The sequence below is a fragment of the Stomoxys calcitrans genome, chromosome 4 (genome assembly GCF_963082655.1).
Source record: "Stomoxys calcitrans chromosome 4, idStoCalc2.1, whole genome shotgun sequence".
Lineage (NCBI taxonomy): Eukaryota > Metazoa > Arthropoda > Insecta > Diptera > Muscidae > Stomoxys > Stomoxys calcitrans.
In genome coordinates this window covers 180,863,281-180,891,194 of record NC_081555.1, presented here as the reverse complement: position 1 = coordinate 180,891,194, position 27,914 = coordinate 180,863,281, and the positions used below count along the sequence as shown (strand labels likewise).

General features: G+C 36.6%; 1 protein-coding gene across 3 annotated transcripts; it reads left to right on the top strand.

Annotated features, from left to right (window-relative positions):
* The first annotated feature begins 89 nt into the window (after nt 1–89).
* Nucleotides 90–27,610, top strand: LOC106083011 (uncharacterized). 3 transcript variants are annotated; one of them, XM_013245822.2, is made up of 6 exons: nt 90–267; nt 17,359–17,735; nt 17,809–17,925; nt 21,545–21,783; nt 21,867–22,026; nt 27,347–27,610. In XM_013245822.2, exons 2-6 carry the CDS (start codon nt 17,503–17,505, stop codon nt 27,507–27,509), a joined length of 912 nt encoding a protein of 303 aa, XP_013101276.1. In that variant the 5' UTR covers nt 90–267; nt 17,359–17,502; the 3' UTR covers nt 27,510–27,610. The 3 variants fall into 3 exon arrangements, with proteins under 3 accessions (XP_013101276.1, XP_013101273.1, XP_013101275.1); XM_013245819.2 differs by lacking the exon at nt 90–267 and adding an exon at nt 16,994–17,088 and having other exon boundaries at nt 17,177–17,735; XM_013245821.2 differs by lacking the exon at nt 90–267 and adding an exon at nt 17,008–17,088.
* Nucleotides 27,611–27,914: the final 304 nt, after the last annotated feature.

Here is a 27,914-nt window from a genome sequence, read left to right as displayed (position 1 = left end):
TGAGCCAACTTTTGCAATCAGTAGTAGAGTAGCATAGCCACAGACAAAGGCGCGCAGAAGCACTAACTTTTCAATACAAAAAAAAGAAGCATTCGAAAACTAATTTTTACGCTATTTCTAAAACGAAAACAACGAAACGTTTGTTAAAGTCCATTGTTTTTGGATGTCTAAAAGATTTATTCGAAAAAAGTGCGGTTTTCCTCACGATCGTCGGTGAATTTTCATAAGTTTCAAGTGCATGTGGTGCAGTCAATCGTGGGTTTAATTGTACGTCCGTACATACTCATTATCTAAATTCATACATACATATTTACAAAAATGCAATGTGAAGATGTTTCGAGGTTTTTTCAAGTGTTTGGCCGCATTTCACTTTTGAGGGGTTTTAGTGGAAATTAACATGCAATCATGTTGTAGTGAAATTTAAAAAAAAAATAGAAAACAAAGAAATATTGTAAAAAATACTTTCAAGACTGTCTCCAATGCTAATATTTGTTAAAACATTTTTTAGAGCATCTATATATATCTATATATAAATTGTAATAATATTCTGTGGTACGATATGAATAGTGTTTTTATGAAGCTCCCTGTGTAATATGTGTGAAACGCTATATAAAAATCAATCCAAATATTGTTGTAGTCAAAAGACGAAAAGCCCTATTTGTTTGACCGTCTTTGTTCATACAAAGTAGCATCAGCCTGGTAAATTTAGATTTAAACTCGTATGCGATTGCATATATGTATGAATGTTTATTATTATGATTCTCATATTGAAAAAGTATGACCTAGCTTTTTTTTAAATTTGTCCAATTTTAGAGACAAAGTTCCTTTCTTGAAAGAGTTTTACTTGATATAAAAGAATTTTTATCTCAAATGGTTCGTATTTGGGTCAAAATTTCGATGAAGGCTACGTAGTTGACAATGAGACAAATGACAATTGTACCTTAGTTAACAGGCGCACATTGAAAAATTTTGTACTAACTTTCATATTTTGAGCCAAGCTGACGAAAACAATTTGAAGTTGCCCAATTACCTAATTTTTAAGAAAACATTTCCTATGTTGAAAGACTTTTACTTGATATTAAGGCATTTTCATCTTAAATTATAGTTCAATAAATCCTTAATTTTAGTCTTATTCAGGATTCAATAATAGAAGGTTAGATCACTTGCGAAAACATAAAGTGAATGGGCTCATGAAAATCATTAAGGACGTCAAATCTGGCGATTGAAAATGTTATCAAGTACGAGAAAACGTAAACAAAGAATGACTGTAAAAAGAGAACAAGTTGACATCCTCAATGCCAAAAATTTAAAAAAATTGTATGTCGGCTGATCGGTTGGCTTAACCTTATTCAGTGAAACCAGTGTCTTATTTTTAGAGACAAAAATCTTTTTAAGGAAGGTTTTAATATCTTTTAACGATAGGAAATTATTCGAAAATCTACCATTTGACGTAGATGCCAATAAAACCGCTCGCCTGATTAAAATTCATGTTCAGTTCGTCTATCATCTTTCATCTTATTGATTTAGGTCATTAAGGATTTTAAATGGGACAAAAAGGCCAATGTTGAGTTAAATATCTGTTTCAAGATTGGATTTTTTTAGCCTCTAGAGGGCGCCATCCTAACCGAATTATCATAAATTTCGTGAATTGGCTGCGACTGGAGGCCACCATAGCGCAGAGATTAGCATGTCCGCATATGACGCTCAACGCCTGGGTTCGAATCCTGGCGAGACCATCAAAACACAATTTTTTAGTGGTGATTTTCTCTCTTTGACTTTGTGTCAAAGACAACGTTGTACCTTAGTTAGAGACAATAAATGGATTTTTCAAAGAAGGAACTTAGTATCATCTGTGTAGCGACCGAAATTCGAAACGTAACTGTTTCCGTTAGTATATATCGCCCATCGATGATGATGGTATCAGAATTGAGCTTTAACCTTCAACGGACAGCACTCATTGATATGTAGGAAGTGTGCCCCTGTTCCTTAATGGAATATTCATTGACGAATTTGCATCGCTTTTTGCCACGAAATCAAAAATCTTTCATCAAGGAAAACAAAATCTTTCGATCAAGAAAAAACATCTTAAATTTTATACCCTCCACCATAGGATGAGGGTATACTAATTTCGTCGTTCTGTTTGTAACTACTCGAAATATTCGTCTGAGATCCCATAAAGCATATATATATTTTTGATCGCCATGACACTTTAAGTCGATCTAGCTTGGCCGTCCGGCTGTCTGTCGAAAGCACGCTAACTTTCGAAGAATTAAAGATAGGCGCTTGAAAATTTGACCAAATACTTTTTATTAGTGTAGGTCGTTTGGGATTGTAAATGGGCCATATCGGTCCATGTTTTGATATAGCTGCCCTATAAACCGATCTTGGGTCTTGACTTCTTGAACCTCTAGAGGGCGCAATTCTTATCCGATTGGAATGAAATTTTGCACGACGTGTTTCGCTATGACTTCCAACTAAATTAGATTCAAATCGGTCTATAACTTGATATAGCTGCCATATAAACTGATTCGGGGTCTTGAATTCGTGAGCCACTAGAGGGCGCAATTCTTATCTGATTTCGCGGAAATTTAGCATGAGGTGTTTTGGTTTGACTTCAAACAATTGTGCTAAATACGGTTCATATCGGTCCATAATTTGATATAGCTGCCATATAAACTGATCTGGGATCTGGGACTTTTTGAGCCTCTAGATTTGGATTTGGCTTAAATTTTGTACAAAGGCTTCTCCCGTGACCTCCAATATACGTGTCAAATTTGGTCTGAATCGGTCTATAGCCTGATACAGCTCCCCTATAAACCGATCTTAAATCTTGATTTCTTGAGCCCCTAATGGGTGCAATTCATATTCGATTTGGCTGAAATTTTAAACACATTGACTTCTACTGTGGTCTCCAACATTCAATTAGCAAAGCAACTCCTTTTTTATACCCACCACCGTAGGATGGTGGTATTCATTTAGTCATTGCGTTTGCAACACATCGAAATTTCAAATTTCCCACCCTAGAAAGTTATATATTTCGGATCGTCGTAAAATTCTAAGACGATTTAACGATGTCCGTGTGGCCGTCCGTCTGTAGTAATCACTCTAGAGCCTTCAAAAATTGAGATATTGAGCTGAAATTTGGCACAAATACGTCTTTTTGATGCACGCTGGTTAAGTTCTTGAACGGGCCAAATCGGACCATATTTGGATATAATTGCTATATAGACCGATTTTCCGATAAAGGGCCTAATGCCCATAAAATTTTAATTTTCATCCGATTTTGCTGAAATATGAAACATTAACATTAACTTCCCGACCACTAACCCAAATATGGTTCAGATCGGATTATATTTAGACATAGCTACCATATAGACCGATCTCCCGATAAAGGGTCTGAAGCCCATAAAAGCTTTATTTATTACCCGATTTCGCTGAACTTTAAAACAGTTGGCTATTTTAAGCCTCCCGACATCTGACCTAATTATGGTTCAGATCGGACTATATTTAGATATAGCTGCCATGTAGACCGATCTCCCGATAAAGGGTCTGAAGGCCATAGAAGCTTTATTTTTTATCCGATTTCGCTGAAATTTGGAATAGTGCACAGTTTTAAGCCTAATAATATCCGACATAAATATGGTATAGATCGGACTATATTTAGATATAGCTGCCATATAGACCGATCTGCCGATAAAAGGTCTGAAGACCATAAAAGCTTTATTTTTTAACCGATTTCGCTAAAATTTGATACCCGACCTAAATATGGTTCAGATCGGACTATATTTCGATAAGGCTGGCATATAGACCGATCTGCCGGGGTCCGATCTACCGATCTGCCGGGATCTAAAGGCCGTAAAAGAATTATTTATAACCCGATTTTGATGAAATTTGAAACAGTGAGTTTTTCAGATCAGTTTATAATTGGATATATATGCCAAAAAGACCAATATATTGTTCTACACAATTGAATTGTGACATATATATTAGAACACTCAATGTCCGTGCCGAATTTGGGTGCTTATGTTATCCAATTTTCACCGAATTGGACGAAATGGAGTTTACATATATACCCGAAGTGGTGGGTTTCCATAGTTCGTCCCGGCCGAACTTAATGCCTTTTTACTTGTTTTTACTCTTTTTTTGTGTGCAACAATACTTTACAAGTAGGAGCATCATAAGTTTAAAAACTTTTTTTCTAGGAAAAAGAAAAAATTGGTATTTAGTTGTAACATAAAAAGAGAAAGGTTACGTCCGTAACAAAGCATCTTAAATTTAATTGAAAGTCTTGCTTTCTTAACTCAAAGTTATTACCGAATTCCTTCTTGGAGTGTGTAGATATTAAGACCAATTATCTTTTCCCTTATTCTTAATGAAGTATGCAAAAGTTAATAGAATTTCAATTTGAATAGAATTTAATTTTTCTGAATTAAGTGAAAGTTTCCAGTTAAATGGGTAATGCGTTTCTCACAGTAGTAATAAATGATGAATTCTGAGTGTTGCGTTTTTCAAAAGCATTTTGGGATGTTGGTCTGGAGGACATATACATAATTTATGTAGATTTAACCAAAATATCTAGTGTTTGACCTATTGGCCTAATTTGCAGAGTTAGTTTTGGCAAGAGTTTGAAAAGAAATTAATCTATGCACAATTTTAGCTATTTGCTGGAATTGACCTAAAAACTGTATCTTCAATACTCATTTGAATTTTCATTGTGAAATTATTTTTTTTTCATATTGAAATGTTTCTTCTGATGAAGAAAAAAATATACCTATATGAAATATGATTTATTTATTTAAATTAAATCATCAGACTTTTCCTTCATCAACTTGTCAATATGTTTAGCTATTAGCCTTTTTATTATTTGAAAGAAAAAAAAAATTGAAGGTTAGACTTTAAATTGAAGGTCATAAGTTAATGACCACCTACTAAACCAGACCATGTACCATGTGCTTATGGGCGTCTAAGATAAACAACATATAATTATAAAAAAAAATGGCAGATTAAAATGGAATTGATCATCTTTTTGTGGAATTGGCTTAAAGTTCATGTTGTTTAAAATGTGTTAAGCTTTTAATGACCACAAAAATATGTACATATTTAATTGGAAATGGCTACTTTATAAACTTTATGTTGCCTTAGAAGTGGTTACAAAAAACCAAGTAAGAGCGTGCTAAGTTCGGCTGGGCCGAAACTTATATCCCCTCCACCATGGATAGCATTTGTCGAGTTATTTGCGCGTTATCTCTTTTAAGGCAAACAAAGAATAATGATGAGGAACTGTTATGATATTGGAGCTATTCGTTGCCCAAAAAGTAATTGCGGATTTTTTAAAAGAAAGTAAATGCATTTTTAATAAAACTTAGAATGAACTTTAATCAAATATACTTTTTTTACACTTTTTTTCTAAAAGAAAATAAAAGTAACAGCTGATAACTGACAGAAGAAAGAATGCAATTACAGAGTCACAAGCTGTGAAAAAATTTGTCAACGCCGACTATATGAAAAATCCGCAATTACTTTTTGGGCAACCCAATATATCAAGTTATAGTCTGATTCGGATCATAAATGAATTGGATGCTGAACATTGTAGAAATCATTGTGTAATATTTCAGTCCATTCGGATAAGAATTGCGCCTTGTAGGGGCTCGAGAAGCAAAATCGGGAGATCGGTTTATATGACAGCTGTTTAAGGTTATATACCAATTTGTGCCATACTAAGCAAAGTTGTTGTTAGAGATAAAAATATACCTCATGCAAAATGTCAGCCAAAACAGATGAGAATTGCGCCCTCTAGCGGCTCAAGAAGTCAAGATCCAAGATCGGTTTATATGACAGCTATACCAGTTTATGAACCGATTTCAACCATACTTAGCACAGTTATTGGAAGTGTTACCAAAATTCCACGTGCAAAATTTCAGTCGAATCGGACGAGAATTGCGCCCTCAAGAGACTCAAGAAGTTAAGACCCAAGATCGGTTTATATGGCACCTATATCAAAACATAGACCGATTTGGTCCATTTACAATACCAACTGACCTACACTAATAGAAAGTATTTGTGCAAAATTTCAAGCGCCTAGCTTTACTCCTTCGAAAGTTAGCGTGCTTTCGATAGACAGACGGACAAACGGACGGACGGACATGGCAAGATCGACTTAAAATGACATGACGATCAAGAAGATATATACTTTATGGGGTCTTAGACACATATTTCGAGTTGTTACAAACAGAATGACGAAATTAGTATACCCCCATGCTATGGTGGAGGGTATAAAAATGTTCCATGGAAAGACAATAAAAAATGTATATTTATATGAAATGTCTAAGAATTTAGATTATGTCTAAGATTGAAAAAAGTGTTATTTTAAATGAAACTAAGACCACAAGTACATACCACTCTTACTAACTCAAACTCTTGAAGTTTTTTTTGATGAACTCAAAGTAATTTAGTGGTTTAACGTAAATGAAAACTTGTCTTAGAAAGCGAAAGTTGTAATTGTTGGCGAAATGGAACCAGCTAAAATGCTATTCAGTTGGTTTAATATTTTGTGTTCATTTAGTGTTTGCTATTAAGAGCAGATTTATAGTAAAAATTAGTTAAAATTCTCATTTTTTTAAAAACATGGTCAAAAGTTGACCACTTTTAAAATCTTGTATTTAAATTTTTAGATCGTTAAATATTTATTTTTAATTTTGCATATGGCTAACAACTATTTACCAAAATACTTAAAATTGCTCATGGAAAAATATTGACATTTAAGGAATGTTATATTGTTTCTTTAAATGTTTGCCCTCTTCTGCCTGACAAAGACAATATGTAGGTTAAACAGAACGTAGTCTTCAATTTAATCGCCTTGTCCTAACTAACTTGCGACTAAGTCTCTAAAGACATCGTTAAACTGATATATTTTTTGTGCTTGAACCAAAATCTGATTGTTATTTTTATGTGAATCCATCTATCTATCGAATCTAAAAAATCTTTATCGTACTGTCTCATGATTGCCGAAAAATAGATCTAAGTCATCAGGACTGGGCATGTATTTCTTATATTGTCCATATACCCCCAAACATTTAATTAAGAAACAGGGGGCAAACTTCATACAGCCATCACAGCAAACTTTTTGCAGTTTTTACTAACAAATTTCTATGAGTGTAGTCCATTTTAAAGCCTTTTGTGCAAATACCTAATCCCATAAAAAAATTATAGTTTGTTTTTAGAAAATTACTCGTAAATATATAAGGTTAAAGTTCAAAAACCAACCCCAACAATTAAATTTATATAGCTCAACGACAATCTTGACCTTAACTTTAATTTCTCTGTCTGTCTAATTAAATGGTTGCACCTTGTTCATTTTGCTACCATCTTTTCTTTTCGGCCTTGCACATTGGTTTCCTATACGGCATTTAATTTCACTTCGTTACCATTGACTGCCATTTCGAACAGAGTTTGTTAAACAATGCAGTTCTCTTTTTCTTTCAATGAAAATCCGCAATTTGCCAATTGTTTTTAAAAACACTACAACAACTACATTGCATTCATTGGTGGAAATTAATATGATGAGAGTGATGCTGCAGTTGGCTTAGGCTTTAATAGCAAATAGTCAGTCTCACAAAGCTTTCTTTCGGCCGACAAAAAAAAAAGAAAACGACATTAGGCCAAGTTAGTAAGTTGCTTTTGTTGGTAGTTGTAAAGTTTTCATGTTTTCCATTGCAACCACAACGGATGGCTCAGCTCATCATCGACAACGCTCAATAAGTCAATGATGCACATCGAAATTTGTTCGTTTGTTTTTTTTAGAGCTCATTATCTACGGAAACTGGATGGTTGGAATTAAACGAACTACTTTTCATTGTGGACCAGAGTTTAGTTTAATTTTTACACTTTTTCCTAATAAACGCAGTTGGAGTAAAAAATTTGTCGTGAAAGTTCCAAATACGCTCAACGTAGCACCTATTTTGTTGCCTTCACTTGTCAACAAAATCGTTAGGGCTGAAGCGACTGCTTCAGATAACTTAAAAGTAGTTGCTCCCCAGAATATCCACATTAACTCTTGCTAGTACATCTGTATGTTTGTGTGTGGTGGTTGTGTGTACTTATCTCTCAATGTAATGTATGTTTTAGTACGGGCTCAGTGTAATGAAAAACACTGACCTATGACAAACGACTTTGTTTGAGGCCGAACTTAAACAAAACCAGATCTTGAGTATTTTGAACTCTTTCTCTTTTGCTCTCTCCCTCTCTGTTTTCATGTGTTCACTCACCAGTGTTGTCCATTGTTTCAATTAAAAATTGTTGGTTTTTTTTGTAATAAACTTAGCCTTGAATAAACACCGGTTTTGCGTTGGTTTGTGTGTGCAAATAAAGAAATCCAAATTGGTTTCTTGCAATTGAGATAATGTGCATAGCTTACTGAATATATGTCGGTATATTTGACCATATATGCAGACCTTAAAACCAGTAAATAACTATCAGTAGGAGAAACCCAAGAATACGAATAGAGTAGGACGAAATACTAGAATATCATAACCTTTCAAAAAAATATGCAATAATAAAACAGTAATTTGGTTATGCAGCATTGTGTTTCCATGGTTAACTTAATACAAATTGAGTTGGTTTGTGCTGGTTAGAGATTCCCAATGCAAATTTGGCCACAAACATTACATTAAGGAACACGGGACTATCTTCGGATATATCAATGAGTGCTACCCTATTCAAACTTTAAGCTCAATGCATAGCTGCTCAGGGAAGTTTAAAACGTGGTAGCAGTCTTTTGACACACCTTTTTGATCTTATACAGTAGGCATAATCCTACAAAAAAATCCTAAAATTTCTAAAGGAGAATATAAAAATGGTTTGGGTTATATTTTCGAATGGGTGGACAAGTGTTACTTGTTTTGAGATGTTTTTTGGAAATAAAAGAATTCTTAACAATTTTCGATAATTTTCCCTCCCCTATCCACATCATTGGTTAATAAAATGAAAAAAACTGGGCTGATTCCTTCGTTTATTTTTTGGCGTTTGTCGCACGCATGATTTTGCGGTTTGGTTGCAAATACAATTTGCCATGTACTTTGCTATAGTAAAGTGATGAGCACACTAACACACTTGAAAATACTAAATTGTGTTTGTGCGAGGGGTTGTGAAACCTGAACAATCAACTAATTAAAGAAGCTATGTAAAATATCAACAATGCGTCAACTGAGCGAAGCCACACGAAGTTGCTTACACTGTACATGTGGAACAGTTCGTTTTTCGTGCCCGTGGTAGTTATCGTTGTTCCTATGCGAGCATAGAAATTTATGTGCGGTTGTCTTGTTCCTCATCCCTGCAAACATTTTCTATCGTGCGAGTCGCTAATTCTGCACTCAAAGAAGTTGGAAACAATCTCATGCGATATAATTTTTTACTCTAATTAGTGTCTCGGTATGGGAGAAAACTCCACCTGACGATATATTTCCAAGAGTGACTAAATAGAGACTAAAAAAAGTTTAAAATTCGGTTATCAACCTCATCAATAAAAAGAAATATTTTTTTTGCCTAATTTTTTTTACCTGTGTGAGTGTGTGTGAGGCTTATTTTTATTTCTCTTTCTTATTTATTCCTTTTTCAAATCGAGATTAATAGTCGAAGATTTTATTTGCAATGACTTTCCCTGACTGGGATTTGAACAGCCGATGAATACGATTGTGAGGCGTATGCTATCCCTCTGTGCTACGCGCCTATTTTCATTGCAGAAGGCTAAGTAAACGTACATTGTCATTTGTTAGGTTATTTGATTTAGCGTCCAAAACAACAACAAAAAAATATATTTTTAAATTTGTAACAATAACAGTTGATTTTGAGAAACTAATTAGCGAAACATGAATGATAGAATTCCGATAGTAATATATTGAGTTGTTTTAAATCATGAAATCTCTACAAACTATCATAAAAAGGATCTATAAAGTGACAATTCTGGAAGGGAGTGAGAAAGTCACTTCCAAATGTTTGGAGGGATCTTTGGTATAGAAAACAGTGATGGACCCACAAACACAGTTGGGAAATAATAAATTGTGTTTGTATGAGCTGCAATCGACCAATCAACCAAAATAACAACAATGCGTCAACCGAACGAAGGCACACGAGTTTCTCACACTATTCGTGTGCATCTGTTCGCTTTTCCTGTGCCCGGATGTGTATGGTACCCATCTATGTTCTATACCACGTAGCATAGATGAGCAACAACACAACAGCACATAAACTCCTATGCCCGTGGGCAAATAAATAACGAGCCTGGCCGAACTATTAATACCCACCACCTCGATGCATAATTTATGCCCCCATTGAAGCTATATCGAAATAGGGTCCGATTTGGACCAAATTCGGTAAGGACATTGAGTGGTACAAGTCCTTGTAGAACAAAATATTGGTCTGTTTGGTAGCTATATCCAAATATAGACCAATCTGAACCAAATACGACACGGATGTCGAAAAGCCTGACATAAGTCACTGTCCCATATTTCGGCAAAATAGGAAAATAATTGCGCCTCTTATGGGTCCAAGACTTTGAATCGAGAGATCGGTCTATATGGCAACTATATCTAAATCTGATTCGATCTGGGCCAAATTGAAGAAGGATGTCAAAGGGCCTAAAACAACTCACTGTTCCAAATTTCGGCGAAATCGGACAATAAATGCGTCTTTAATGGGCCCAAGGCCTTAAATCGTGAGATTGGTCTATATTCAAATCTGGACCAATCTGAGCCAAATTGAAGAAAGATGTCGAAGGGCCTAATACAACTCATTATCCCAAATTTCGGCGAAATCGGAATATGGCAGCAATATCCAAATCAGGACCAATCTGGGCCAAATTAAAGAGGAATATCGAAGGGTTTACACATCTCCCTGTCCTTAATTTCGGCGAAATCGGACAATAAATGCGCCTTTTATGGGCCCAAAATCTTAAATCAATAGATCGGTCTATATGGTAGCTATATCCAAATTTGGACCGATCTGGGCCAAATTGAAGAAGGATGTCGAAGGGGCTAACACAACTCGCTGTCCCAAATTTCGGCGAAATCGAACCATAAATCGGGAGATCGGTCTATATGGCAGCTATATTCAAATTTGGACTCATCTGGGCCAACAACTCACTGTCCTAAATTTCGTTGACATCGGACAATAAATGCGCCTTTTTATGAGCCCAAAACCTTAAATCGGAGATCGGTTTATATGACAGCTATATCTAAATCTGGACCGATCTGGGCCAAATTGAAGATGGATGTCGAAGGGCCTAACACAACTCACTGTCCCAAATTTTGGTAAAATCGGACAATAAATACGGACAAAAAAAGGATCTGTGCAAAGTTTCAGCTAAATATCTCTTTTTTTAAAAATTGTAGCGTGGGTTCAACATTTTTACGATGATGAAGAATATATATATATACTTTATAGGGTCGGAAATGGATATTTCAAAATGTTGCAAACGGAATGACAAAATGAATATACCCCCATCCTTCGGTGGTGGGTATGAAAACGAATAGATACACACTGATAATATGAACAACTTCGTTTGGCTTCGTTCGGCTGCCTCTATTTCAAAGCTTTTTCATTTAATTGGTGTTTGATGATACCCACACAAACACAGTTTGGTCTTTTCAACAGTGTTAGTATGCCCATCAATGCTATGCAACATGCGTGACCAAGGTGGCGTGTGGTGTTTATGGGCATAATTATCAAATAATAATCATACGCAACCATCTTTGTTAATGTGTTCTTTATAGACTTAAAAACGGCAGAACCCATTTTCATGAAAATTTCACAGATGATGCAGAATGGAGAACGGAGGCCACCGTAGCACAGACGATAGCATGTCCGCCTATGACGCTGAACTCCTGGGTTCAAATCAGTAAGAATGTTCGGTGGGGGTTATCCCCTCCTAATGCTGGAGGCATTTATGAGGTATCATGCAATGGAACAACTTATCCCCAAAGTGGTGTAGCAATGCGGTACGCAGTTCGAACTCGGCTATAAAAAGGAGGGCCCGTATCATTAAGTTTAAACTTGAATAGGACAGCAATCATTGATATGTGAGAAGTTTGTCCCTGTTCTTTATGGAATGTTCCTAGGCAAATTTGCTATGTAGAATTGTCCTGTGGTGAAAAAAAGTAACTCAGTTTTTGATACCTCTTCCCCTAGTTTTCAAAAACACCTAATCTCGAATTCAGCGAAATTTTGTTTGAAACCTTATAGTAGCCTATATATAGGCCAAAAATGGGCACAGTAAAATTTCATATGGCTATTTGCCGTTCGGCAAAATTACTGCTGTCTCATTTTTGCTAACCAATTTCTCCGGGTGCAAATGTTTGAATTAATTTTTATTGTAGGTGAATTATAAATAAAACAGGCCTTAAGTAATAAGCTAATGAACCACATACATACATACATACATAATGTGTCATTATTATTACCACATGTACTCGTGCTACTTTGCATCACCAGGGACCTATAAACACGGTTCGAATGTGAGCCAACAACAATCAAATCAATACATGCGGCCATTGCAACACTCTTTGTCAACACAAACAAGAGCTGAACAGCATCAACATCAACGTCTCGACAATGGCACAGTAACGACGATGATTGTTCAGAAGAAATTTTGAGCTGCCTATTCATGCAATCTGGACAAACGATAATGGCAAAATAAAAATATTGCGTAAATAACTATGACTAGAGAAAAACAATTAGGGGTTTGTTGTCTTAAGAGACATAAGCGTGTATCCGTTTTGTTGCCATTGCTGTCCATTTAATTGCACATGCAAGGAAATGCAAGCAAGGTTGCCAGATTATTTGCGGAAAAAGTCGTCAGAATTATGGTAAATAAGTAAAGAATCGAAAACAATGACCAATAAGACAAAGGTAAGCCTTATTATTTATTTACATGATGTAATGGAAAGCTACATGCCGCCGATTTGATTACATCACAATGGACTACTCCAGCTGAACTTATTTAAACAAAATAAATGAAATAATTGCTAATTTGCCCATGAACATTCCATTAATGAACAGTGGCAAACGTCTCACATAGTTTAAGCTCAATGATAAGGGCCTCTTTTTTATAGCCGAGTCGGAACGGCGTGCCGCAGTTTGACACCTTTTAGGGGAGAAGTTTTACATGACATGGTACCATTGTTGCCAGCATGAGAAGGGGATAATCACCATTGAAAAAAAATCTGATGTTCTAGCCGGGATTCGAACCCAGGCGTTCAGTGTCATGGGTGGACATGCTAACCTCTTCCCAATGGTGGCTTCCAATTGAGATTTTAGTAATACAAAAATGGTCACAGTAAAATTTCATATGGCAACTACGCATGTATGTTAGCAAAAACCCAAAACATGTGCTAACAGCTCTTTCCAAATAACTAGCACTATTTTGTATTTCTTGTAAAGACAACAGCTAAGTATGGAATTAAATTGAATTCTTGCTTCGTTTGTGTTAAAGACTTGCAAATGTCACACTTTTTCCTTTTAATGACATCTGTCGAAAACAAATGCATTGCTACGATATGCGATCAGCATTTAAAAAACGGAACCAGTTTTTTAATTTTGTAATTGTATTTTGAAACATGTTCTTAATTAGCTTCTGCTCAAACAATTTCATTTAAAATAAAACAAGGCGTTAATTTCGGGCCGAACTTTGGATACCCACCACCTCGGTTATATACGTAAAACACGTTTCGTCATAATCGGGTGAAAAATGCATAATTTATGCCCCCATAGCAGCTATATCGAAATATGGTCCGATTTCGACCAAATTCGACACGGATGTTGACTGGTCTAATAAGCAAAAGTCACTTTGTTCAATTTTGTAGAGCAAAATATTGGTCTTTTTGGTAGCCATATCCAAATATAGACAAATATAGACAAATATAGGCCATAACTTGATATAGCTCCAATATCAAATCAATTATTTACTTTTATTCTTTGTTTGTCTAAAAGAGATATCGGCAAAAGAACTCGACAAATGCGAACTATGGTGTAGGGAATATAAGATTTGGCCCGGCCGAACTTAGCACGCTTCTATTTGTTATGTATTGGGTTACCCAAAAAGTAATTGCGGATTTTTCATATAGTCGGCGTTGACAAATTTTTTCACAGCTTGTGACTCTGTAATTGCATTCTTTCTTCTGTCAGTTATCAGCTGTTACTTTTAGCTTGCTTTAGCAAAAAAGTGTAAAAAAGTATATTTGATTAAAGTTCATTCTAAGTTTTATTAAAAATGCATTTACTTTCTTTTAAAAAATCCGCAATTACTTTTTGGGCAACCCAATATATACGCTTTACTCCTTCGAAAGCACGCTAACTTTCGAAGGAGTTAAGCTAGCCGCTTGAAATTTTGAACAAATACTTCTTATGAGTGTAGGTCGATTGGGATTGTAAATGGGCCAAATCGGTTTATGTTTTGATATAGCTGCCGTATAAATCGATCTTGAGACTTGACTTCTGGAGCGTCTAGAGGGCGCAATTCTTATCCGATTTGGCTGAAATTTTGCATAAGGGGTTTTATTTTGACTTCCAACAACTATGTTGAGTACAGTTTAAATCGGCACATAACCTGATATAGCTGCCATTTAAACTGATCTGGGGTCTTGACTTCTTGAGCGTCTAGAGGGCGCAATTCCTATCCGATCTGGCTGAAATTTTGCACGGCTTCTTTTGTTATGAATTCCAACAACTGTGCTAATTATGGTTTAAATAGGTCCATAGATCTTGAATCTTGACTTCTTGAAACACTAGAGGGCGCAATTCTTATTCGATTTAGTTGAAATTTTGCATGAGGTGTTTGGTTATGACTTCTAACAACTGTGTCAAATATGCCATTTAAACCGATCTGGGATATTGACTTCTTAGGCCTCTAGAGGGCGTAATTATTATCCGATTTGTACAAAGGCTTCTCCCATGACCATCAACATACCTGTCAAATATGGTCCGAATCGGTCTAAAGCCTGATTTGGCTCGAATTGGTCTCCAACATTCAATTCAATTATAGTCCGAATCGGGCCATAACTTGATATAGCTCCAATATCAAATCAATTATTTACTTTTATTCTTTGTTTGTCTAAAAGAGATATCGGCAAAAGAACTCGACAAATGCGAACTATGGTGTAGGGAATATAAGATTTGGCCCGGCCGAACTTAGCACGCTTCTATTTGTTATGTATTGGGTTGCCCAAAAAGTAATTGCGGATTTTTCATATAGTCGGCGTTAACAAATTTTTCACAGCTTGTGACTCCGTAATTGCATTCATTCTTCTGTCAGTTATCAGCTGTTACTTTTAGCTTGCTTTAGAAAAAAAGTGTACAAAAGTATATTTGATTCTAAGTTTTATTAAAAATGCATTTACTTTCTTTTAAAAAATCCGCAATTACTTTTTGAGCAATCCAATATGTTTACGAATGAAATATGCCAATGCAAAATCTGACAGATCACAAACACATTGCAGTAATGCTCACTTTCGCCGTATTTCTATAAACATTTCTATTTTTTGGTAGTGTCGATCTTCTAACTTAGACTCAACTGAGAAATTAAACTGTAAATTACTTACTTCCAATAAAGCTTCTAAAACAAACAGTTAATCATTTTGTTTGAATTCTACTAAAGGTAAATAAAAAATGTTACGCTGCTATAATTCTGATGGCAACTGTATGACTGGGCGTAATCTCAGGTTAAGTCAAAAGGTCAGCAAAGTGGCAATCAATTCTATAAAGCAGTGCACAATGCATCGAAACACAACATTTGTAAGTGGTATGGGAAACAAATGTTTGTTGAATTACCAAAGGGTTGAGTCACCTTGGGGAATAACACAAACAATTAGAAATAAATTAAAGTTCAGACGGGGATGAACTTTGTATAGCGACTAAAGAGCTGCTCGAGGCGAATTGAATAATGCATGATATTTGTGACTCCAACATATCGCCATGTCACGCTATACTGTATTTATTGCAAGTTTTATGTAGGCCAGCACCACTACAGATGGTGACCAGACTACAATGATTGGCTATGCTGTTAGTAAATTTCGTCTTTTGATAGCGGCACGGCATGTAGAACAGTTGGAAGACGATATTACTTGTCTTGGCCAAATTTTATATGCGAGTCAGCTCTGCAGAGTAACGTTTGCATACAAGTGTTAAATGGGACAATTTCCAGAATATAAAAACTAAATGAATAATGGAGACCACAAGAGAATTTGTGAGCTCAAAAATTATATCGGGAAATACTTTTATATTACAGCACTATAAATATACATATGTATGTCCAAACATAGTTCAATATAGCCCATTTTTATACCATCCACCATAGAATTTCGTCTTTGCTTTTGTTACACCTCGAAATATTCGTCTTATTCTTGATCTCCAGAAAATTTTAAGTCTATTTAAGCCATGTCTGTATGTCTGTCCGTCTCACGAAATCACGCTAACTTTCGAAGGAGTAAAGCCAGTCGCTTTTTCAACGTTGGTTATCCCCTCACTACATTGACTGGCTATATTTGTGAGTTATCTTGCCCTGGTAAAACTTCTCCACCAAGCGGTGTCGCAATGCGGCACACCGTTCGGACTCGGCATAAAAACCGAGGCTCTTTATCATTGAGCTTCAACTTTGATCGGACTGCACTCATAGAAATGAGAGAATTATCTCCTGTTTCTTAGTGGAATGTTCTTGGGAATTTTAGTAATAGTTTAGTAAAGCTACACTGAAAAAAAAGTTTTACCTTACAAATGTTGCCAGCATTAGAAGGGGAAAACCACCGCTGAAAATTTTGTCTGATGGTCTCGCCAGGATTCGAACCCAGGCGTTCAGCGTCATAGGTGGACATGCTAAACTCTGCGCTACGCTGGCCTGCTTAAGAATATATGTTAAGTATAGTCTTGGCTAAAATCAAAATTTCCAACCCACTGTGTCATGCAACATAGCCAGTGCGATGGACTGCGCTGCGCTGCATAGTATGAAATATTTAGTGGCAGTAGAAAGAATATTGAATAACCACCGCCGGATTGATTGGCCAATGGGGGTGGTGGGTGGTAGGCCGATGAGAATTCAACCAAATGGTAAGAATAGTTAAAACAAATTTCCCCAATGGCAAGCAAACACATTTTTTCTCATAAATTAATATTTAATACAAAATTTTAAAAACAGCAAAGAATAAAAGACAAAAATTAATTCTATGAGGCCACTCGACACTCGAAAAACTTTGAAAACTATTTGCACCTAGCACCACGACAAAAAGCCACAACGCAGTACAGACAGGCTAAAAGAAATATAATCGTATCAATAATAGTAGCAGTATACAAATTATTGTCAACAGTTTTCATTGGCAGGTTGCGAGGAAAACACACATTGAAAATCCCAGCCTGACAGTGAACTTTGGAAAATAGATGGCCCTGGTGTCAACAGTGGCAACAAGGACAGCAAGCAACATCCTCTTATCCCTGGCTTGAGAAAATAACACAGACAGTGTTGTCATGTTGTCTTGGAGCGTTCCCTTCTTCAACACCATGTCCGGCCGGCAGTTTGGCGATCGTAAGCGATGCATTCAGCTGTGCTGTGTGATGGCCACCATCATTATAGCTGGCTTCCTGAGCACAGCTGGGGCCAAACCCACATTGTCATTTAACTTCAGTGATGGCTTCCAAGGCATACCCACCTTGAGGGAGTTGTTCGAAAAACGCAGTGCTAGACAAATGAAGACCTACAGGTAAGTGCAACCGCAATCCTCCTGCTTTTTGACCGTTATCTTATTTGAGTCTCAATACTTACATTCAATATAGTGGCAATCGTTTGTCCAATGATTCCCTGCTCATGATTTACTATCATGACTCGACAATTGCTGTTACCGAATTGGGTCCCGAGAAACTCTTGCTGGGCTGTGAACTCATCGAAATTTAGTAAGTATAGCTAAAAACAAAGACTTAATAAACACCACATTCATATGTAACTCTTAGAAATATTGATGAAAAAGCCTCGTAGCTTCTAAACAGTCAAGGCAGACATTCCAAATTTTCACAAATACCTCTTTTTTGTGTAGATTGTTGAGAAGTGTAAATTGTTTTAATAGGACCATGTTTCATAAAAGTCAACCTTCCAATAAGATTATCTAAACCTCTATAAATAACTTTACATAATTACGTTTTTTTTTATAAAAATTGCAAATTTTGCCCATGAACATTCCACTACGGAACAGAGGCTAACTTATCACAAGTTTAAGATCAATGATAAGGGGCCACCTTTTTATAGCCGAGTCCGAACGGCGTGCCGCAGTGCGACACCTCTTTGGAGAGAAGTTTTACATGGCATAGTACCTCACAAATGTTGCCAGCATTAGGAGGGAAAAACCACCCCTGAAATTTTTTTTCTGATGGTCTCGCCAGGATTCGAACTCAGGCGTTCAGCGTCATAGGTGGACATGCTAACCTCTGCTCTACGGTGGCCTCCATATGATGATATAGTCCCCATATAAACCGATCCGCCGATTTAGGGTCTTAGACCCATAAAAGCCAAATTTATTATCCGATTTTGTTAAAACTTGAGACAGTGAGTTGTGTTAGGCCACTCAACATATTTCTTCAATTTGACTCAGATCGGTCCAGATTTGGATGTAGCTGCCATATAGACCGATCTCTCGATTTAAGATCTTGGGCCCATAAAAGGCGTATTTATTGTCCAATTTTGCCAAAATTTGGGACAGTGAGTAGTGTTAGGCCCTTCGATATGCTTCTTCAAATGGGCTCAGATCGGTCCAGATTTGGATATAGCTGTTATATAGACCGATCTCTCGATTTAAGGTTTTGGGACCATAAAAGGCGCATTTAGGTGGCAGGTATCCAAATTTACTTGTTATTGTATAAAATATGACAATCCAGTTTTCTACATCATAATAAAGGTATTTGTTTCGTTAATTAACACATTTGAAATAGTTGAGTCATAATAAATTAAATTGTTCCTTAGTTGGATTCAAAGAGCTATTCGGCATCGCCAAGTGCTTCCTACCTCTTTTATTTTGATATGTGAAGTGGATTTTTTCTTCTTCTTTGATGATGTTTTCTAGCTGAGATGACATATTTTTCGTACGTTTTGCAAACTCGTTCATTGATAATCGCATTATGATATGCAAAGTATGGCGATCAATGTTGAAAACCCGGAAAGAAAAAAGGCACGTCACTCTGACCGAATCAATCAATTTAACGATTTCAACTAATAGAGTTCAATAGATAGGAGGGAAGCGGGAGAATTGCATGTTTTGGAGCATAGCTTTTAATTAGCATACGATTTTAGCCAATTTTGAATTTTTTGAATTTTATGGGCCAAAACGGAAGTGTTATTTCGTTTGAGTTGTATCTCTTGGTGAAGTGGTTTGTTGTGTGTACGTTGTTTGGTGAGGGCTTATACATACGTGCTTGAAGAGTGGGTGATTTTTTAGGGAAGGGTGGGGTTCTTCTATATATATTTACAATCTTGTAAGCGTTGACTTGAGTAGACTGAAATAACGAATTGAGTACTTGGGTGTTTTTGTTGGCAGCATTGCAGTGAGAACGAGTACAAATTACTAATTAATTAACATGTCAAAACAGATTTGTTGTTAAGCGTATGTGTGTCACTACAAATGAGTTGGTAACAGTGTTGCCACTTTAGAGGTTTTTATCATAAGAAGCAAATATGATTATTCTTTTTGTTTATAATCTTATATATAAATATCAATTTGTGTTTGTTTGTAGGTTTGTTTGTTTGTGTGTTCCTTACATGACATAATTAACAGGTAGTGTACCGTAAATGGCTGAGTACAATTTTTTTGTCGCGAAGTGCACTATCTGTCAACAAACTTTGGTCGTGTGTGTGCGTATTTAGTTATGAACCATAACACACACACAACGAAAAATGGCGCGAACTAGTAATATACACAAAATCAGAGTTGCACTAATCACTGATTTTGACAGATAGTGCACTCAATATTTTGTTGTTGGGCCACCACCTGTAAATGAATATATGTTGGTTCCTTATAGACTCAGAAACGGCTACTACATTTTTTGATATCTGAAGGGGGGGCGGACTCTCCCCCCTACCCTAATTTTCAGAAATGCCAGATCTCGGAGATGGGTAGTGCGATTTAATTGAAATTTTGTGTGCTCTCTTAGTAACGTACAAACAAAAATTTGGTATCCAAATTTCGGATGGGGTACCTAGGGGGCCGCCCTACCCCCAAAACCTACCAAATATATATATATTGTCCAATCACGACAATATGGGACTCAAATAATGGGTATTTAAGAGAAGAAAACGTATCTGATATCCAATTGTCGTACCAAGTGGTTGGGGGACCACACCAACACCCAAAACCCCCCTAAATCTGACATATTTACTAACAATAATAATATGGTGGCTCAAATGAATGGTATTTGCGAGTAAATTACGAATTTGATATCCAAATGTGGGAACAAGCTTCTGGGGGTCCACCACTTCTCCAAACAACACCCAAAGGGGACAATTTTACGATCATAGCAATATGGGGCTCAAATGAAAAGTTTTTGGGAGTAAAGCACGAATCTGATATCAATATTCGGGAAAAAGTGTTTATGGGTCACCCAAACCCATAAAACCACCCAAATAGGACGTATTTGCTGACCATTGCAATATGGGGCTCAAATTAGAGATATTTTAGAGTAGAACAAGAATCTGATATATATTGAAAGGTAATTGGGAGTAGTCTACGAATGTGATATCAACATTCGGGATCAACTGTCTAACCGACGTCCAACCCGCAAATAGGACGTATTTGCTCACCATGACAATTTTTGGTCTCGTAGAGTAGAGCTCGATATTGATAGTTTTTAGGGCCCATACCCCAAACCGGACATATTTCCTGACTTTTGCAGTAAGGGGTTTAAATAAAAGGTATTTGGGATTAGCAAACGTATTTGATATCCAATTTGGAGGCCAATGGCAATATGGTTTATATAAATAATATTTGAGAGTAGAGCAAGATGCTGATATAATTCCATAGCTAAGTGTTTGGGCGACCACCTAACTCTCCAAAACACCCCTAAATCGGACATATTTACCGACCATGTAAATGTGGGGCTCAATGTGTTCGGAACCAATTTTCTGGGTGTCTACTCTTTCCCCAAAAACAACCCACAAACAGAATTTATTTACTGAACGACGCAATATGGGGCTCAAATAAAGGTATTTGGGAGTATAATACGAATCTGATATCCAAAGTGGTACCATGTATTTGGGGCACCGCATCTTCCCCCAAAACACCCCCAAAGAGCAAAAATTTGCCGACCATGGTAAATTCGCTATGCGACACCGTTTGTACTGGGCATAAAAAAGGAAGCATCTTATCATTGAGTAGTTAGTAAGGTTACATATCCATTACATTTAGTTGTTAGTAAGGTTACGTGTCCAGACAGTATCCTGACGAATTATTTACATTTTAAAGCCAACATCATCGCAGCTTGAAAGATTGACATTTTCTGCTCATTAATTTCTCTTACATTTTAATTTAAGCACTGAACAGGAAGGTAAAAAGTTACTTTCAAGTCTTTCCAAATACAATCGACCTTTGGAAATTAAATTTGAGGAGATGCTAAAACTAATGAGGCAATGTGAACGTGTGGACAAACTCACCTATGCAGCTCGCAATGCTGGTAAAGCGGCCGATGCATCAACGACGCCGACGTCAGGTCTTAACATTGTTACACCCCTCGTCACACCTTTTGTGTCAGGACTAAGCGGCATTATTCCAGGTATACATATATAGTATATATAAAATTTTACATGAAAAAGATATGCTAACTTTGAAATTTGTATATAATGTTAATTTCTCTAGGCACCAAATGGTGTGGCAGTGGAGACATTGCCGCCACATATTCAGATTTGGGAAGTGAATCACATATGGATCGTTGTTGCCGTCAACATGATTTGTGTCCAATAAAAATTGGACCAATGCAAAACAAATATGGCATAAACAATGACGCGATCTACACCAAGTAAGTGGCATATAAAAATTTCTTCTTTTTAAATCTAAAACAATTTACAATAAGCTTTATCATACCCCATGTTCTTTTGTCCGTCCGAATGTTCTGTCTTTTTTCTTTTGTAATACGAGGGTTACCTTTTATATTTCGGGATTGGACAACCACGAAGCACTTCCAAGCTAATGATCGCTTTTTTTTCGGGAGATATAAACGGATTTCCCGAATATACTTCTTAGAGGCTGCAATTCTTATCAAATTTGGCTGAAATTTTGCACGATCATTTCTCATATGACCTCAAACAGATATCTTAAATAAAGTCCGAATCGGTATAAAACCTGATATAGCTCCCATATAAACTGACCTCCCGATATTAGTATGAGAGCGTCTAGAAGGCGTAATTCTTATCCGATTTGGCAGAAATTTCGTACGATGACTTCTGGTATGACCATCAAAAATGTATGCCTAAATCGGTTCATAACCTAATGTAGGGTCCATATTAACCGATCTCTCGATTTGACAATTTGAGCACCTACAGAAAGCAATTCTTATTCACCCATAGAAAAACTACGTGGGGATTTTTGTATATTCTTTTTTAGTTTGAGGCTGTAAAAAAGAAACCTTGCAAAGAACTTGATAAATGAGAGCTATGGTGTAGGGTATATAAAAAAAGTTCGGCCTGGCGAAACTTAACACGGTTTGATTGTTGAATCCTTACCTTGCGCTCTAAATAGATCCAAATAGAAAAGTCCATTGGATATGCATTTGGCGAATTGAACTGCCACTGTATGAAGTGCGGAACATGATTTTTTAGCCATTCATGGTTTAAACCTGCAGAGTTTTGTTGCCAACTCCATGGACTACAACCGAAATGTTTGCGTGCGCATAACTCTAAAGTTTCCTCTAAATAGACCCGGCTTAATGAAAACAATTTTTTTTAAGTTTTTCAAAAATAATACCTTTTAAATTTGAAAAATGCACCTGAATTTGTTTTTTTTAGTAAATTTTTACATTTAAAGCCTAGTACTGACTTCGCTTCTACGGAAAATGTTGCTAAACATCAATTAAATTTTGTGAAATCTCCCAATGTTTCCAATTGTGTTGCCAATTTGTTAAGTTGTAGTTAAACTTTTTTATTTGGCATGCAAAGCGATGTTTTGGTAGTAAACAGTTGTATGTTGGCATCATTGTTATCATATGTCTGTCATCCAAAGTAAAAACAAATTTTTCTGGAAACTTGCATATTTTTATTTGAGAAAGTTAAAGGAAAACCTGAGCATATCTGGCTCAATTTCGTTACGGCAGATGCCTTAACTCCTACAGAGCTAGGATTAATGCCAACGTGCGAAATGTGTCCTGATTGTGACCTGGGCCCACTCGAAACCCGCCATCTGTCGTTTTTTTTTTTCTCCGACCACGACAAGCAACTGCTGCTGATTGTTATTATTCGCTGGAATTAATATACATGTACATTTGAAATCTACGAAATTTGACAATGTTGCTAGCAACATGTTGAAATCATTTCGTAAAAAGAACTTAGTACAACTTATTTGAACAAATTTCGTGGTAATTTTTTTTATAGGGCTTTTTGACAGTTGTTCGTACGAAAACTCGAAGTCAGTACTAGGCTTAAGACCTAAAATTGTATCCCACTTTATATTAAAAATATGCCATAATATATGCTGTTAACCATTTAATTTAAAATGTCGATTTAGTTGAAGGGAATCCAAATTAACCCCAAAAAATTCGTATGAGTTTGTTCTGCATACTGGGGTGTGATTACGTGGGACCAAATTTCATCCCGTCTGCGACAGTCACTTGCTGTAGTAATTAAGCCTAGTCCGCCCGTCTGTTTGTTTGTTCGATGTCTCCATATGTGTAAAAATTACATTATAATCTGTTCGATTCGACCTACTTTGGTTAGTTTTACTTCGTTTGTTTTTATTGCTTATTATAGATAAGATTCTATAACTAGCTATCACCCACCCCCAGTTTTTTTGTTTTCATCATATGGTGGAATATTATTTATTTTGTGGTTTAACATTCCATGTTCAATATCTATTTGTCTCACTGTTTTTAGGAAAACATATATCATCTAGACCAGAAGGTGGTTTTTGGCAATGTGCCAATGAGGCAAACATTTTAGGGAAAACAGACTTTTTATATATGTATGTATGTGTTTAGAAAAAACATCGAGACAACAACTATTAAAAAAATTTCATATTTTTTTATTGTGATAGGCTATTGGGAAATTTATTAAAATACATACTCCTTTTCACAGATGAACTTTTCGATGGTCTTTAATGTCTAACCAATTATTCTTATTAGATATGATAAAATCCAAAAAACGTATTATAGCCCTTATTGCTCATGACCAGTGTTGCCACTCCCTACAAAAATGTGCTATAGCATATACTTTTACCCACCACCGAGCAGTTGGCTATTTTGCCATTCCATTTGGAACACATCAAATAACATTATATATATACAGAGAGTTGCATGGGCCCTGAGCATGAACTAGATTTGGCCATATTTGTATGCAGCTGCCACACATCCCTGTTTTCCAACTGAAAGCTTTAAACGCACAAAAGCCGCATATCCTATCCAGAATTTACGAAATTTAGAAGAGATCCCTTAGCACTCGTAACAGTTATAGTCAACATCAGAACTTACGCCCTTTTTCCGGAAACTTGAAGCAGTGAGATCTCTTGTAACAGAATTTGGCTCCTCGACTTCCATGGTTTTTTTTTGCACTTTTAACAATTACACAGAAACGACAAGGAGTGAAAATCCTACCAAAAATTGAGTTACCAATCTCTTGTAACAGAATTTGGCTCCTCGACTTCCATGGTTTTTTTTGCACTTTTAACAATTACACAGAAACGACAAGGAGTGAAAATCCTACCAAGAGAATAAAAACTTACCAACTTTGGTAGGAATCTACCAAAAACGGCAACACTGGGCATGACTACTAGAAGCTATAGCAAAATACCACGTTTATAATTTCAGCCAAACCGTATAATAGTGCGCCCTCTAGAGGCTTAAGAAGTCAAATGAGGCGCTTGGTTTGTAAAAGAGCTATATCAGCTTATGGATTGTTTTGGACAATTCTTGGAACGGTTGTTGGAAGTCGCAGCAAATCTAAACATGCAAATTCTCAGTAAAATCAGGTGGTAACTGCGCCTTCTAGAGCCTCAAGAAGTCAAATCTGAATATCAGCTTATATGACAGCTATATCAAGTTATGAACCGATTGGAACCATGCTTAGCAAGTTGTTAGAAGTCATAACAAAACACCTCATGCAAAATTTCATGAGCCAAATCGGATAAGTAAGCGTACTTTCGAAAGACAGACGGATGCAGGGACATGACTAAATATCTAGAGGATCAATACTATATATAGTTTGTAATGTCTCAGATCAATATTTTGATGTCTTACAAACGGAATGACAAAATTAGTATACCCCCTCCTATGGTGCAGGGTACTAAAAACTGTAAAGATCTATCATTAGAAAAGGAATAGAGATAGGTTAGGCTACCAGAGTAGCAACAGACTAGGCATCTGAGGGAAATGAAAACCTCAACCCCCTTACTGGAAATCCAAGCACGTTACCAACTGGTTAGAATAGTTAGAGCTGATGTGTAAAGGAGGTGATATGCAAAATCGGATCGTCCGGAAGCCTTTGGTAGGCCTTAAAAGTAGGTAACCTCGGCCTTACGAAAATTTGTTCGGGCTTTCAAATCTTCATTTGTGGTCTGATTTCCAAAATTGGTTTTGGTTCTTCCATACCTCTTCTCGTTTTGGAGCTACTCGACTTAATTTTTCTTTTAGATTTTTGGTCGACACCAGCTTCGGCAAATTTGCAACAACTTTGCCGCAAATAGTGTTCGGATCCTGCAATCATTATCTCTATCCTTTTTCAAACAACAAATTTTTTTGTCGGTTTCATCCTAGCGTGCATCGCACAATCTTGATGATGATGATGCTAAATATTATGGGTGGTATTCTTCCGTGTGAGTCAGGTTTGCTTATATTCGATACAATGTTCCTAATAGGTCTTCAAGATATTACAAATGCAATACCGAAAGGCGGACGATTGTACGATCATGGCATAAAGCCCCAACCCATTGTTGACATCAGCGATAGGTTGAACGTCTACCTCAACGAACTTGCCTCATATTTCGCTGCAAGATATCTGCCACCAAATCTTCAGCCACATTGTTCACTACAAATACGAGTGAGGTGAATACTGAGCTGACTGTGATGGTCGATGGAGAAATGATACCGACCATCAAGTGTCACATTTGACAGCTCTTACACATTCTTCCCACATGCCACAGCAATTTGCGTAAAAGTCAAAAGTAGAAACACGGTCCTCAAGTCCTTGGGGTGCAGACAAAGAAACCTTGTTGTTCACGTACAAAGCAATTGGCCGGTCTGTGGTAAGTTATGCAGCGCCATTGTGGTTTCGTCAACTTTGTGACACGCTGTGGAATAATATTCAGATCTGTCAGAATGGCGTCCTCCGAACTGCAACGGGCTGTCTCCTCAGTTCTCATGTGGACCACCTCCATCAGGAGAACATAACTACATGCTGTCTAAGCAATACCTTTTCGACTGTTATCGCAGAGACCATCCAAATCACAATCTTGTGGATTGGTGTCCACCGCCCAGAAGCCTTATGGTAGATCTACATGATCTAAAGCGTGAGGTTCAGCGCTACAAGGGAGAACTTCTGGATCAAGTGTCATATCAAACAGGTCTATATAACATTCATGCAGACGCGGTAGCAGATGCGGTAAATGGCTACCGGGTGAATGTAGTCCTTGGAGAACGACCGCCTCCCATTGCACCTGAAGAAATTGACCTCTACCGGCAAACCAAAGTAGTTCTGGCTCAATTATGTTCCGGCAGATGCAGCCGCCTCAAATCCTACAGAGCAAGGATTGATGCCGACTTGCAAGATGTATGTACCGATTGCAACCAGGGACTGCACGATACACGTCACTTGTTTAACTGTCCAGCCAGACCCACTCGACTCAGACCCAGATCCCTGTGGACGCACCCCATCTAAGTCGCAGAGTTCCTGGGTCTTGGCACTCAACAGAATCAAGCAGACAAAAGATAGAACATAACAAACTGCTACAACAACAACAACTGAATGTCAATGCGCTAACTGTTCATCTGTCCTTTGGGCATGGCTCTAAAAATGTTCTCAATATGAGATCAAGAGTGTGAATTCTTCCATACAATTGATAAAGTATTTTATTTAATTCTTATAATATTTGGGTTAAATTTAATCATAAACTCTGGTTTTTTTTTCTTTTAATTTCAGATCCCATTGCATATGCGATGACATGCTGTTTTCCTGCCTCAAAAAGACCAACACTTCACAATCTCAGCTTATGGGCTCTATTTATTTTAATGTGTTGCAAATACCATGCTTGGATGGGTCAAATGATCGCTACAGATTTCGGGCTGCTAAAGAGGGATTCTAAAGTGCTCCTTAGCCCTAAATCAGTAATTTGTTAGTTATTTAATTATCGCAAATTGTAAATAAAGACATAAAAGTAGTAATAATTATAGTTATTTATACCAAGTTATAATGTTTTATTTTTTTATTGAAATAATTACAAAAAAAAAAAAAAACAAAACAAAAAAGGTTAACGAGTTTTCACTTAATCGCAATGTACTTGCATGCATGTGCCCCCTACCCACTGATTGCAACACCAATTACCAATGCACGAGAATGAAGGAGTGTAAGTGTGGTCAATGCTCCCCTTTTACAAGTTATAGGCATACGACCCATTCGACGTTTGTTCAAATTTAGAAAATAGTTTTTTTTATTTATTTGTTTTAACAAAAATAAACACAAATGCATAATTTAAACACACTTTGCAAAT

Excerpts from the sequence above, each read along its gene's own strand:
- LOC106083011 (XM_013245822.2), top strand. The coding sequence starts at position 17,503 with ATGTTGTCTTGGAGCGTTCCCTTCTTCAACACCATGTCCGGCCGGCAG. Across the intron at positions 17,926-21,544 it reads TGTGAACTCATCGAAATTTA|CACTGAACAGGAAGGTAAAA; the intron begins GTAAGTATAGCT and ends TTTTAATTTAAG. Across the intron at positions 22,027-27,346 it reads AATGACGCGATCTACACCAA|ATCCCATTGCATATGCGATG; the intron begins GTAAGTGGCATA and ends TTTTAATTTCAG.